Consider the following 13853-nt stretch of genomic DNA (forward strand, 5'->3'; position numbering starts at 1 on the left):
GCCTTTAAGTACACTGTGTGAAATGAGGACTAATAGAGATATCAGCGGTAGAAAAACACTGACGGTGGAGCCTGTGATGAAGAATTCATGTGTGCCAGACAAACCTCCCTGAGCTCTCCAATTCTTCTCAGGGCTTTATCTTGACTCTGGCTGAGGATGGCCTGAGAGAGACACACACACACACACACACACACACACACACACACACACACAGGGATGAATGACAGACTAATATCAGCTCCAAACCTCACAGCAGAGCAAATACAGCAATTCATTAAAAGGAAAAACATCAGGAAAACATTCCTCCAGCTGCACGTAAGCTCTAGTCATTTATTCTGCTGCACTGACTGAATATGTAATTACCTGAGTTTTCTCTTTATCCCGCAGTACGGTTCGGTAGGCCGTTACCAACTAAGAGAGGAAAAAGAGAGAGAAAACATCAGTCTATTAATAATGATCAACTCTTTTCACAAATCAAACTGTCACAAAAGTGTACAATCTACACTATTGACTAGTTGATTAATTCTAGTCAATGCATTGGGTGTGACTTCACTAGCTGAAGGTCAAATGTGGAAAGCAGGAGGACAATTCCTCTATAAGTGCAAATTCATAAAGCTAAATAAAATACTACTGGAAAACATATCTTGAAAGGTCCTTCTGACATAATCTAAAATAAAATAAAATAAAATAAAACACATCTAAAGTAAAGGGGGGGATTTCAGTTTTGTCATGTGCATCTGTCATGTGCTTAATAATAATAATAATAATAATAAATCACAACATAAATCCATCTTCAGTTAGCACTGATTGGACTTTAGTATTATTTTAGAATTATTTATACACTATTACTTGTTAATATTTTGAATTAGCTTTTATTTTTAGGTTTATTGCGATTTTCCATTTTTATTTAAATCTTTGTAATTTTGTTACATTAATAGATTTTTATTCATGTTTTAATTTTCACAATTTTATGATGAATGGATCATTTTAGCACTTGATATATTTCAGTTAGCTACCAATTTTCACTTCAATTTTTAAGTTTTTTAAGTTTACATTTTTTATAATTTTCTGTCTCCGTTTTAATATTAAACTTAAGCTTTATTAAATTTTGTTATGAGTTTTGTTATTTTTAATAGTTTTTTATATATTTATTTTTATTTCCTTTTAATTTCAGTAATTTTAGGATGGATGGATGGTTTTAATATTTCAACTAATTTGAGTTAGTTGCCAATTTTTGTTTAAGTTAGTTCTAATTTTTGTTAAAAAAAATAATAATAATTTTATGCCTTTTTTATGTCTTCAAATTATTCCCCCCCCTCCCCCAAATTTTCAATGTATATTTTATTTTAGCTTTCTTTCAATTACTAAAAATTATTTTATTAGCTTTACTTTTGGTTAATAATAACACAGTTTCATATATCAGCGGGTCTCATTTTACATAAACATGATGTCAGAAATAATAACAAAGATGATCCATTACATCCTGGCCATGTATACAGTACAGTATGTGTTTTTCCAAACAGGAAGTTCTTCAGTGTTGTCTGGGACACATCACTAATTACACCACAATGGTAATCTGGCATTAAGTACAGTTTTCCCAACATTAATACTCACATTCACTGAGGTGGACTGAGTGACTGGATCAGGTGGAAACAGGTCAGATAATCCACAAACTGTCAGCGCAGTGCATTATCTCATTATCTCTGGTGTGTCATGATTAATATGCACAGTCAGTACTACAGGCCTGAGACTTGTTCAAATAATCTCTTAATGAGGGTTTAACCATATGCAGCGTGTGTTCATGCAGCAAATTTTATTGATTTATCACTTCGCCATTATCTCAGGACACATAATACAGCAGAGGGAACACAGCGATTACAAATGAGCCAAAGAGCTTTTCGTGAAAAATAAAACACTGTTACAACTCAGAAAGCTTTTATATTCAGTCTGTGCTTTAATTTGCATTTAACTCTGTGCATCAGGGATGGGAGAACTTTCGATTCTGTGGCTTGTTACAAGTAATCACCCATTATTTGGACACGTCTGCAAAGTCTGTTTGAGCACTTGCAATATTTCTGGTTAAATTACTAATGGATGACAAAGATTGCAGTTTCCATCTCAAGTAAGCATGATATTAGATTTAACACAATCTGCTATATGGCAAGTAATTAAGAAACAGATCTTTTGAATTAGATGTTTAACAATACTAGAAGCATCTAAAATAGTGTTGTAACATTTGTGCAATTGCATTCGATGCAGCAATACAAGTCTGGAGCGGACCTGCTGCACAGATCACAGACTGACAGGATAAAAGCTGACTTGACCGAAACACTGTCAGATATTAATGCACTGCTCGCTCACTGCACACTCACAAGTGCTGAATGATAATTATCAGCACGTCTGGTTCACACACAACCTCTTTAAATGTACAAAAAGAGAGATCATAAATTTCATAAATATGAATCAAAGTGTTACTTTTAAACAAATAAAATGCATCAATAATACAAAGTTAAATGACAATAAAAGCCGTTTGCATCTTATGATAAGACGTCTTCAAGGCCACATACGTCAACAGGAACAAAAAAAAGGGTAAATGTTACTTTTTATCTCACAATTCAGACTTTTTTCCCCTCAGAATTGGAGATATACATTTAGAATTTCAAGATATGAATTGTAAGATAAAAACTGTAAATTGTGAAAAATTGCGAGTTACAAATAAGCATACTTATATAACAAGCTCGTTTCCACCACGGAATAAAAAAAATAAAAAAAAAGATCATTGTGACTTTTACCTTGTTTCTGCAAATGTGAGCGTTGACAGAAAAACGTGATATACTGTAAAAGTGATAAAATTGTGATATACAAAAAAAACAAAAACCATTTTTACTTTTTACATTTTGTTTCATGATTTGTGAGTTTACATCCAATAATTCTGACTTTACACCCAAAAATTCAAATAAATAGCAAAAAGGTAACTTCTTTTACCTTGTTTCATGATTTGTGAGTTTACATCTCATAATTCTGACTTTTTTCTCAGAATTGTGAGATAAAATGTTGCAGTTAACTTTATTATTTTATTCTGTGATGGAATGAGCTTCCATAAGGACAACCTACATATCTAACGAGTAAAAACTGTGCCAAAACAAGAAATACTGAAGCTTTTGACTTCTTGCAAAAGTAGTATATGTACCGTTTCTGTAAGACCCTCCCCAGAAAATCTCCACATCAAATCAGCAAACAGTCCGACTGACCACAAGCGATCAGATCACTCTCACCTCTGAGTACTTCCCCCTGTAATTGCCGAGGCTCCTCTCGACCCGGTGCAGGCGGTTCAAGAGCTGCTCTTTCGACAGACTGTCGGCACTCCCGGGCGAATCCTCCGCCTCGCTCTCAACGTCCGACGGAGGGTCGAACGCCGGCGACGACTGGGCCTCATTCTCTCCGACGAGTGTGAGCGATTCTCTGGAGGAGCTCCTGACCAGACTGTCCCGGGAGCCGGAGCGGAAGAGCCCTTCACCGCGGGCCGAACCCCGGAGCAAAGACTCCACGGAAGAAACCTTCTGCTGCAGCTTCTGGGCCAGAGACTGAGACAACGAATACTTTGAGTATACAAGCATGCCAAATAATAATAATCAGATATAAAATAAGTAGACTCTGTTTAAGGTCAAAGATTCAAACTGTGATCAAACCTATTACTCAAGAATGACAGCAATGACCAATCGTGCACTGATTCACATCAGAAATCCAATAACAACTACACGACAAAAAGAATAAATATATATTTAGAATATATGATATACTTAATGTTTATTATATAATTTCTTAATTTTATAATTTTTTTTTAAATTTCACATTTTTATTTATATAAATATAATAAATGCTAACTGTAAATTGGTATTTATGCACACATAATTTGCTGTATTGCTTGATTTATGGAAATTTCAATTTAAAAAAATTATGCTACATCATTTTATTACTGTATACAATACTTATTTTGAGGGAAAATGTGTTTAATTGTCATTTAAAAAAATGCAAAAGGTATATCCAAAACATACAATAAACATAAAAAAACATTCAAAATTCATTTTGTTAAAATTTTTATATTTTTGAAGGAAGTCTCTTCTGCTCAGCAAGGCTACATTTATTTGATAAAAAATACACTAAAAACAGCAATATTGTGAAATATTTTTACAATTTAAAATACCTGTATTCTGTTTGAATACATTTTAAAATACAATTTATTCTTTTGCTGCAAAGCTGAATTTTCAGCATCATTACTCCAGTCTTCAGAGCCACATGATCCTTCAGAAATTATTCTAATATGCTTATTTGCTGCTCAAGGAATATTTCTTGAAAACAGTTGTGCTGCTTCACATTTTTGTGAAAACTGACAATTTTTTAAAGAATTCTTTGACAAATAGAAAGTTTAAAAGGACAGCATTTCTTTCTTTATATGACTTTGCTTCCACGTATGCAAACAAAATAAATCTGCATCAGACACTGTGTAAATAGTTTTGGTGCTTCAAATTATCTGCAATGCATGTCATCAAGTCACTTCAGATGCAAAGTGTCCACTTTTAACATTTCATGCATGTGAGACACAAATAAAGCACTTTAACTATGACTTGCCTGAGGAGAAGAGATTTCATCCCCGTTCACACTGCCTCTCGGAGAGCTGCCGGCCGCTTTCACGCTCTGCATCAGAACAGAACCGACAAGCATGAGTGAAAGGGTGTCTCTGCAATCAACAGATCAGGTTAGTATTCCTCAGGCCCATCGTGCTGCACCCCGATTACTCTGGGAGCAATATTAGTTTTGCTAGGAGAAATGCAGGGGCTTCTGGTTACACCAACCCTAACCTCATGCAGCTCGGAGAGGAACACATGGGGTTAAATACAAACGTAGACAGCATAACTACTGCGGTACACAAACGAGGAGTTAAACACAGCAGCACTACACTAGCAGCTCTGTCAACTGCAAACAGTCTGAACCCGCTGGAGGAGCTGGTTACTGAGCGTGTGTGTATTAGGCATTGTGAAGTTCAGGAGTTAGACGGCCACAGCGTTCTCCTCGAGGCAGAACAAAGAAGTCATGGGTAATGTTACTCACTTTATAATGACGGACATGAGAAACTATCAACATCATCATATTCTACTTCAGAACTGAATGAGCTTTAATACAAATATCTAAAAAACTTAGTTAATAAGTTAAGTTAATATAATAATAATAATAATAATAATAATAATAATAATAATACTAAGAATGTACTCTGTTTAACTTCCAATTAATGTTGTCCCAATCTTAGCTAAAATGTAAATTTTACAGTCCAACATTACATATAGTATAAGTTAATATAATATAATAATAATAATAATAATAATAATAATAATAATAATACTATTACTACTACTGCTGTTGTTTTTCTTATCATTGTAAATAATAAAAAATATTATTATTATTAATATTATAATATATAGTAATAATACAAATATTATCTAATAATAAAATATATTATCATTTATAATAGTAAGAGTAAAAGCAATAAGAAAATAATTATTATTTATATTACTGCTACTACCACTACTAATACCATTAATAATAATTATTATTATTTTAATAATAATAATAATAATAATAATAATGTTATTGTTATACTTCTTATTATAAATAATATTAATAATGATACATAATTTTACTAGTAATAATGATGAAATATATTGTTCATAATACTAAGAATACTAATAGTAAAAATTATTATTTTTAATTATTATTTTTAGATATACTACAACTAATAACAACAATGAAAATAGTTTTTTTTATTCTCATTATTATAATACTAATAATAATACTATGTAATACTAATCATCATCATCATATTATTATTATTATTATTGCAGTTTACGCTTGGCTCGCATGCCTATATTTGACGAACATTCAGTAATATTCAATTCATCAATTAAAATACAAAAACAACAAACAATAAATAAATTATTCATCAGTTAAAATATAGAATCACTGCACATTAGAGGATTGATTCATCTATTAATGCAATATGCTGAAAACAGCATTTTGATGCAAGCTAGTCGTATTTAAATCTAAATCAACAAGTGAAGCTCACTTTCTGTTTGCTGTACATACAGAAGGCAATCCCTAAACACTTCAGGCCAAACGTAATAAAAATACAACTAATAAGACAGCATTATCAGACATTTTGCACTTTGATAGAAGACACTTAAACCAACGGTTTCCTTCACATTATACACAACCAATTTCAGCAAATAAACGTGCTTTCAGTTTGGCATGTAAACGAAACTAAACACATTTGTATATGCCAGACAAGGCCAGGGAAACTTTGACTATGTGCTGAAAAACAAATGTGTTCAGGGTGTAAAGTGTCAAAGAAAAGGAATGGACACATGTCCACAGGATAGCAAAATCATTTATCCCAAAAAAAGAAGCATAACAAAGCCAACAAATACAGCATAGACACACTATAAGTCATCTTATGATGTTTCTAAACATCACAGGTGTAATTTTCAATAAGATCAGGGTGTATGTGTCTGTATTATCATGATCAGTCAGAGCTGAGCCTCTCCACAATCACAGTAAATGTAGTGGAAGAGCAGCCTGTTACCGTATAACGTCTCCTTACTGTAAAACGAATCACAGATACACAGGGCTTCTTATTTATGCTTCAGATCAGTGTTGACATTGTTAACTAATATGATTAAAAATAGTTTGTGTTTATTTGAAATAAAGCTGGAATAAAATGAAACATGATAAATAAAACGTTGTTTTTTAAACAAATAGAAATGTTGCCTTGACAACTAAACTAAAATGTATTAATAAAGTTACTAAAATGGAAATAAAAATTAATTACAGATACACATTTAAAATTAAAATCAGCTTAAACCTGCTTTGGCTAACTTAAAAACAATAAAATTAAAAAATATATATACTTAAACCTGCTTTGGCTAATATAACAACAGCACAGATTTTAAAATAATAATAATTATTATTATTATAATAATGATAATAAAATGACAAAAGCACAGCAAAAACTTTAAAATTAACACTTAAACAAACAAAACAAAAAAAGTTTAAACATCAATAATATAACGTCTTAAATTAAGAAACTGTACACAGTTGTGTCTAATTAAGGCAGTGTAGTTGTTATTTTTATTATCTCAGTTTTGTCTTCTCATCATTTAGCACTTTTCTCATTTTCTGACTATATATATATATATATGCGCATGTGGTAAATTTATATCATATAAAATATTATATTACTTAACTGATTAACATAACTGTTAGATCTTCCTTGAGTCACTTTTAAAATTATTCAACCTTTGTTTGTCAAAAGTAAATTAGCGTAAAATAACTAAAGCACAACAATTCACTGGGAAATATTGACACGAGTCATGCAAAAGGATCTTCAATAATCTTTGGAAACACCTTTAAACAAAGAAATTGCCAAATCAATTTCACAAGGAAATCAAAAGAACTCTCAGGGAACAGCAAGGGAACATTCACTCTATGAGGATACTACTTAGGGAACGAGGCAGGGAATCCAAGGCATTATCTAACACTGTGGGAATAACATTCATTCCTGGAGATGCCAAACTAGAGGAACCATTCCGAGGTCCGAAAACGGAGAAAAGCATCTGCCATCCCACTAATCAGGCCTAACGAGGAACGCAAGATATTAGATGCAGGGGTTAGGAGCGAGATGCCTTTGAGTTATGCAGAGACGCTCAAGAAGAAAAGCTGCAAGCGGGTGTTACTCAGCCGGCCTCCTCGAGCCCATAACCTCCAAAGGCATCGCAGACGGGACGGGGTGAGGAAGAGGAGGCGATGTGTGAGGACAGACTCACCGCACTGGGCACCTGGGCCGCTTTGGGTCGTTTTGAGTGGTCCAGAGCAAAGATAGTATACTCAGAGAGGAAAAGCAGGCTCTGCTATCATCCCAGGCCAGCAAGCCTGAACGCCCCCCCACACGAGTCAACGCATTAATGACGGGACCGAGGCGTGAAGAGCAATGAGAAAACAACACAATGAGTGAGACGACAGAAAAAGAGCCAGAGGATGAGAGAATGACATCTGTGGAAACAGAGAGAGAGTTGAGACAGCCGATCCACACCGAGACTGCAGACCTGCGCTGTTTGATGTCTCTACCGAACCTGACTGTGATTCTCTTGAATGTGACTGCATCAAATCGTGATATTCTGTATATAGAGACATCAAAAAGGTAAATCTAGCAGTCTTTGGAAGCAGTCACAGAAGAAATTAGGGCTCAAAAATAAAGATGAGTCGACAAGGCTGTGTTGTCACTTTATTTCACGTTTTAATGATGATGTACACAGTTTTGGAATTAAGTCTGAATTAAATATGTCTGTAAAGTTTTGACTTTAGTGATAGTCTTGGACTCAAACCTTTTTTTTTTTCATGTAAAATTGAAAAATATAATAGAAATATAACACATTAAAATCTATAATATAAATATGATATAAAAAATACTTTTTAATATATAAGTACAATATTGAAATTATATATGTTAAACTATTTATTACATGAAATTAATATTAATATAATATTAAAATATAATGAAATAGCACATTAAAATCTATAATATAAATATGATATAAAACATACTTTTTAATATATGATATAAATACAATATTGAAATTATATTATTATATATGTTATACTATTTATTACATTAAATTAATATTAATATAATATTATAATATAATGAAATAGCACATTAAAATCTATAGTATAAATATCATATAAAACATATACTTTTTAATATATAATATAAATACAATATTGAAATTATATTATTATAATATTATAATATAATAAAATATATTTACTTTTAATATAAATAATATGTAAATATAATAAATATTAAATAATAAATATTATTTACATTTATATATTACTTATAAATGAATATCATATTAAAATATTTACAATTAAATATAAAAGATAAATTAAATACAAAAATAAATTTTTATAAAATTATAAATATATATATATATATATATATATATATATTATATATATATATATTATATATATAATTATATATATATTATATTCTATATATATTTTTTTTTTTTTTTTTTTTTTTTACAATTCCTTAATAAATAAATACATTGAGAAATTTGTGTAATTGTATTAATTGTCATGGGCGAGTGAAAATGTTGGCAGTGCTAGCAAAAAAATTAAATAATAATAATAATAATAATAATAATAATAATAATAATAATAATAATAATATATGCTAATAATAATATATATATATATATATATATATATATATATATATATATCTTTACTGTTGAGCCCTGGAAATGCTGAGATGATGAATTTATTCTGAGATCTGATGGAAATTTCAAAAAGAAATACAAACAGAAAATGTGGTAGAAAGACAAAGGTACAGTCATAACCTCGGCTCACTGATCAGTAAACTAGTTTCCCTGCAATGGAGATATAATTTATTCTGAGGTACATTCTGTTTGAGCTGCGATTCATGAAAGAGGACAAACACATCAATACTTGAATCGTGACAAAGCTCCAAAGGATAAACCAAGCAGAGTGTCTGAAAGTCCAGATGTATTCATATGTCATTATTTATCATGTTTAAATGTTCAAGCTTCAAATGAGGTTCAATGTCACGGTCCAGAAATGACAAAACTGAATCATCTAGACTATTATTAGCCCGCATTAGTACAATAATAGCATGTCACGTGGTAGCCAACCAGCTGTAGATTATCAAACTGATTTGAAATCTCTGCACAAAGTTCTCTGCAAAACAAGAGGTAGATCGTTTAACTTAAACAAGCATTTTAAATTCACAGAATAATAAATCAGAATCTATTCCCCAGACTGTTGCGGCCCCAAAAACTATTTAAACACTTAAACGAAAGCACGAGCACACTTTTCAATCTGAACTTTTCAAGCACATTTCTTAGGTTTAGAAAATTTAAATATGAAATTATAGCTATACTGTATACATTTACTGTAAAGTAAATACTCAGATTATAGATTGGGTCATGTTGCATATTTCACACGTCTGACAAACACAAAAAGATCACCTTGAGTTGTTGACTATCTTCTGAAAAGCCTGTGTTATGACAATATGATGTATTCTTAGTCATAACAGTTCAGATATTCTACACTCGAGAGTTAAAGGGCGTATCTGGCACATACAGTAGAAGCAGTGGCTGCTCATACACATGCACTCAAGAGCAACGAGCGCTGTTTGCGTCTGAACGCTCACCTCTCTGTCACTGGGGGAGGCCGGGGCATCTTGGTGCAGGAAAGGGGGTTGAGCGCGCCTCTCTCCTGAACTCACCTGCTGGACACAGACACGTGCGTCACACATCAAGACACCACAATCACAATCACTGCATCGATTACACTGCTGGACAAATGTTTGGAATAATTACGGTTTTATGTTTTTGAAAGACATCTCTTCTGCTCACCAAGGCTGCATTTATTTGATCAAAAAATACAGTAAAAACAGGAATATTGTGAAATATTATTACTTTTTTAATTTAAAATAACTGTTTTCTATTTGAATACATTAAGATGTAATTTATATATACTGTATATACCGTTCAAAAGTTTGGGATCAGTAAGACTTGTAATGTTTTTAAAGAAGTCTCTTCTGCTCATCAAGGCTGCATTTATTTGATCAAAAATGCAACAAAAAAAAACTGTAATCTTGCAAAATGTTATTAGAATATAAAATAATGGTTTCTATTTAAATATCCTTTAAAATATAATTTATATCTGTGATGCAAAGCTGAATTTCCAGCATCATGGACTCCAGTATAAAGTGTTCACATGATCCTTCAGAAATCATTCTAATATGCTGATTTATTATTAGAATTATCAATGTTGGCAACATTTGTACAGCCAAATATTTTTTGGAAGCTGTGATACTTTTTTTTCAGGATTCTTTGATGAATTAAAAGTTTAAAAGAAGAGCATTTATTTAAAATAGAAATATTTTCTAACAATATACACTACCATTCAAAAGTTTGGGGGTCAGTAAATTTTTATTTTTTTTTTGAAAGAAATTAAAACCTTCAATTCAGCAAGGATGTGTTCAATTGATAAGAAGTGATAGAAAAGATTTATATTGTTAGAAAAGATTTCTATTTTGAATAATTCCTGTTCTGTTTAACTTTTTATTCATCAAAGAATCCTGAAAAAAAGTATCACCAGTTTCAAAAAAATATTTGGCAGGACAACTGTTGCCAACATTGATTAATTCTAATAATAAATCAGCATGTTAAATGATTTCTGAAGGATCATGTGACACTTTATACTATGGAGTCATGATGCTGGAAAATTCAGCTTTTGCATCACAGATATAAATTACTATTTTAAAGAATATTAAAATAGAAGCCATTCTTTTATATTGTAATAACATTTTTACAAGATTTGTTTTTTTTTCTTCTGTAATTTTTGATCAATAAATGCATCCGCCTTGATGAGCAGAAGAGACTTCTTTAAAAACATTACACAGTCTTACTGATCCCAAACTTTGAACGGTAGTGTATATATATATATATATATATTTTTTTTTTTGCATCCCGCAGATTCCAGATTGTCAAATAGTTGTTATCTCAGCCAAATATTGTCCGATCCCTAACAAACCATTTACATCAATGGAAAAGCTTATTAATCAGCTTTCAGATGATTTGTCTTAAATCTCAATTTAGAGAAATTGATCCTTTGAACCAGTCATGGTTTTGTGCTCCAGGGTCACACACACACACGTAATATTATAATTTTTTTTCAACAAGGATGCATTCATTTGATCAAAACAGAAATCTTTTGTAACATTAACACAGGACAGAGCGTAAATCTGTGTTAAACTGTACTGATTTCAACATGGATACAACCAAGTAATATTATATTTCAATATGTTTTCAGTGTCACATGATCATTCTAATCTGTTGGTTTGCAGCTTAATATTTTTGAAGAAACTGCGATACACTACAAAAGTTTAGAGATACGATCTATGATTTCAATATATATATATATATATATATCTATATATATATATCCACATACATACACATACATTATATATATATATATATATATAATAAAGAGATAAGACATAAAGACATTAAGAATAGAACAAAAATTAACATAAACTCTCAAAAACAACCACAACATTCAAACAAAAAGACTTTAAATTCAAAAACAAACTAAAAATCTAAACATTCAAAAACAACTATCTTTATTGAAAAACATTCCAACGAAGGTAGAAGTTTGACCCACCTTTCAACTAACTAGCGGGCAGGTGATGCTCTCCTCTCCTACGGGTTAACAGGTCGAGCTGGTTTGTGGCTCATTTCAGTAGCTGACAAGCAAGAAATTATAATGGAAACCATAAAAAAATAAAATAATGTATTTCAGTAGCTGACAAGCAAGAAATTATAATGGAAACGTGGTATTAATAAGGTAACTTCGAAGAACTACATCATGTCCAAAATACCATGGCGGTACCATAATAATATTTAAATATGTACCTGGGGTTAGCACCATAATGCATGAATGTGGTAAACACCCAACAACAACATGTAAATATAAAAGTGTCATATTATATCCATCTGATTGCTTCTTAGAACTGTTTTGTTAATGTATATCTAATCCGCTAGTTTATTAATGATTATAAGAGCAAACATTGTTAAAAAAATTAATACAAAAACATTAGTCATATACTTTTAAAAACAACAACACATAACTACATACAAGATGTGTTTTTTTAGCAAACATACAACATAAATCAGCAAAGTGCACTGACCTGCGCCTGCGCGCTGCTCCGCTGAGGCGACTGCTCCTCTATCACCTTCTGCTTCAGTTTCTTTGAACATGCTCTGAGGTCATGCGATAATGTATGTGCACATAAACGATTTCACTGTACGATCAGCAGAATAAGAAACTTAATGTATGTGTGGATGAGAGCAGTGCGCAGATGCAGCTGACGTGGAGGAAAAGTGAACAGCTACGGGTCCACGAGAGGCTCAGAAAGGACGATTATGAATTATTGACTCGCGTATTTTACAGTAGAACATGAACTGAGACGGTGTGACACGTTATAATGCACATAACATAAACAACACTGTGATATATAACATGCTACTTAAATTCATGTACCAGGGCACCAGGGTATTTTCTACGAATACCATAGTAGTTCTATGGTATATATAGATTGTTAATGATAATAATATAATAATAATTAATAATTAATTATAATAATATAAATATCATATAAAACATATACTTTTTAATATATAATATAAATACAATATTGAAATTATATTATTATAATATTATAATATAATAAAATATATTCAATTTTAATATAAATATGTAAATATAATAAATATTAAATAATAAATATATATTTACATTTATATATATATAATATTACTTATATATAAGCTAAATATAGTATATAAAATATTTACAATAACATATAAAAGCTAAATTAATACAAAAAAAAAATACATTTTTATAAAATAGTTAATTATTTATTTATAAAAAAAATTACAAGTTCTTAAATAAAACTTAGAAATTTGTGTAATTGTATTAATTGTCATGGGCTAGTGAAAATGTTGGCAGTGCTAGCAAAAAAAAAAAAAAACTTGTCGTCTATAGACAAGAATCTCTAAATATTAGATATATATATAATATATAATATATATATATATATATATATAGATATATAAGATATTTACATGTATATGTTCATATTTATACGTGATTTATATATTTCTTAAATATGTACATGTATGTGTGTATTATATCCGTATATAATA

The 13853-nt window shown here is 30.8% G+C and overlaps 1 protein-coding gene across 1 annotated transcript in view; it reads right to left on the reverse strand.

Moving 5' to 3' along the window:
• Positions 1 to 13853, reverse strand: part of LOC109073157 (golgin subfamily A member 4-like) — a 69486-nt gene that overhangs the window by 27429 nt on the left and 28204 nt on the right. Inside the window, 8 exon segments of the mRNA XM_042769614.1 lie at positions 105 to 161; positions 364 to 411; positions 3276 to 3584; positions 4630 to 4695; positions 7875 to 7946; positions 7948 to 7980; positions 10283 to 10363; positions 12836 to 12908. Coding sequence (XP_042625548.1) covers positions 105 to 161; positions 364 to 411; positions 3276 to 3584; positions 4630 to 4695; positions 7875 to 7946; positions 7948 to 7980; positions 10283 to 10363; positions 12836 to 12908 — 739 coding nt within the window.

The sequence above is a fragment of the Cyprinus carpio genome, chromosome A13, assembly GCF_018340385.1.
Source record: "Cyprinus carpio isolate SPL01 chromosome A13, ASM1834038v1, whole genome shotgun sequence".
Lineage (NCBI taxonomy): Eukaryota > Metazoa > Chordata > Actinopteri > Cypriniformes > Cyprinidae > Cyprinus > Cyprinus carpio.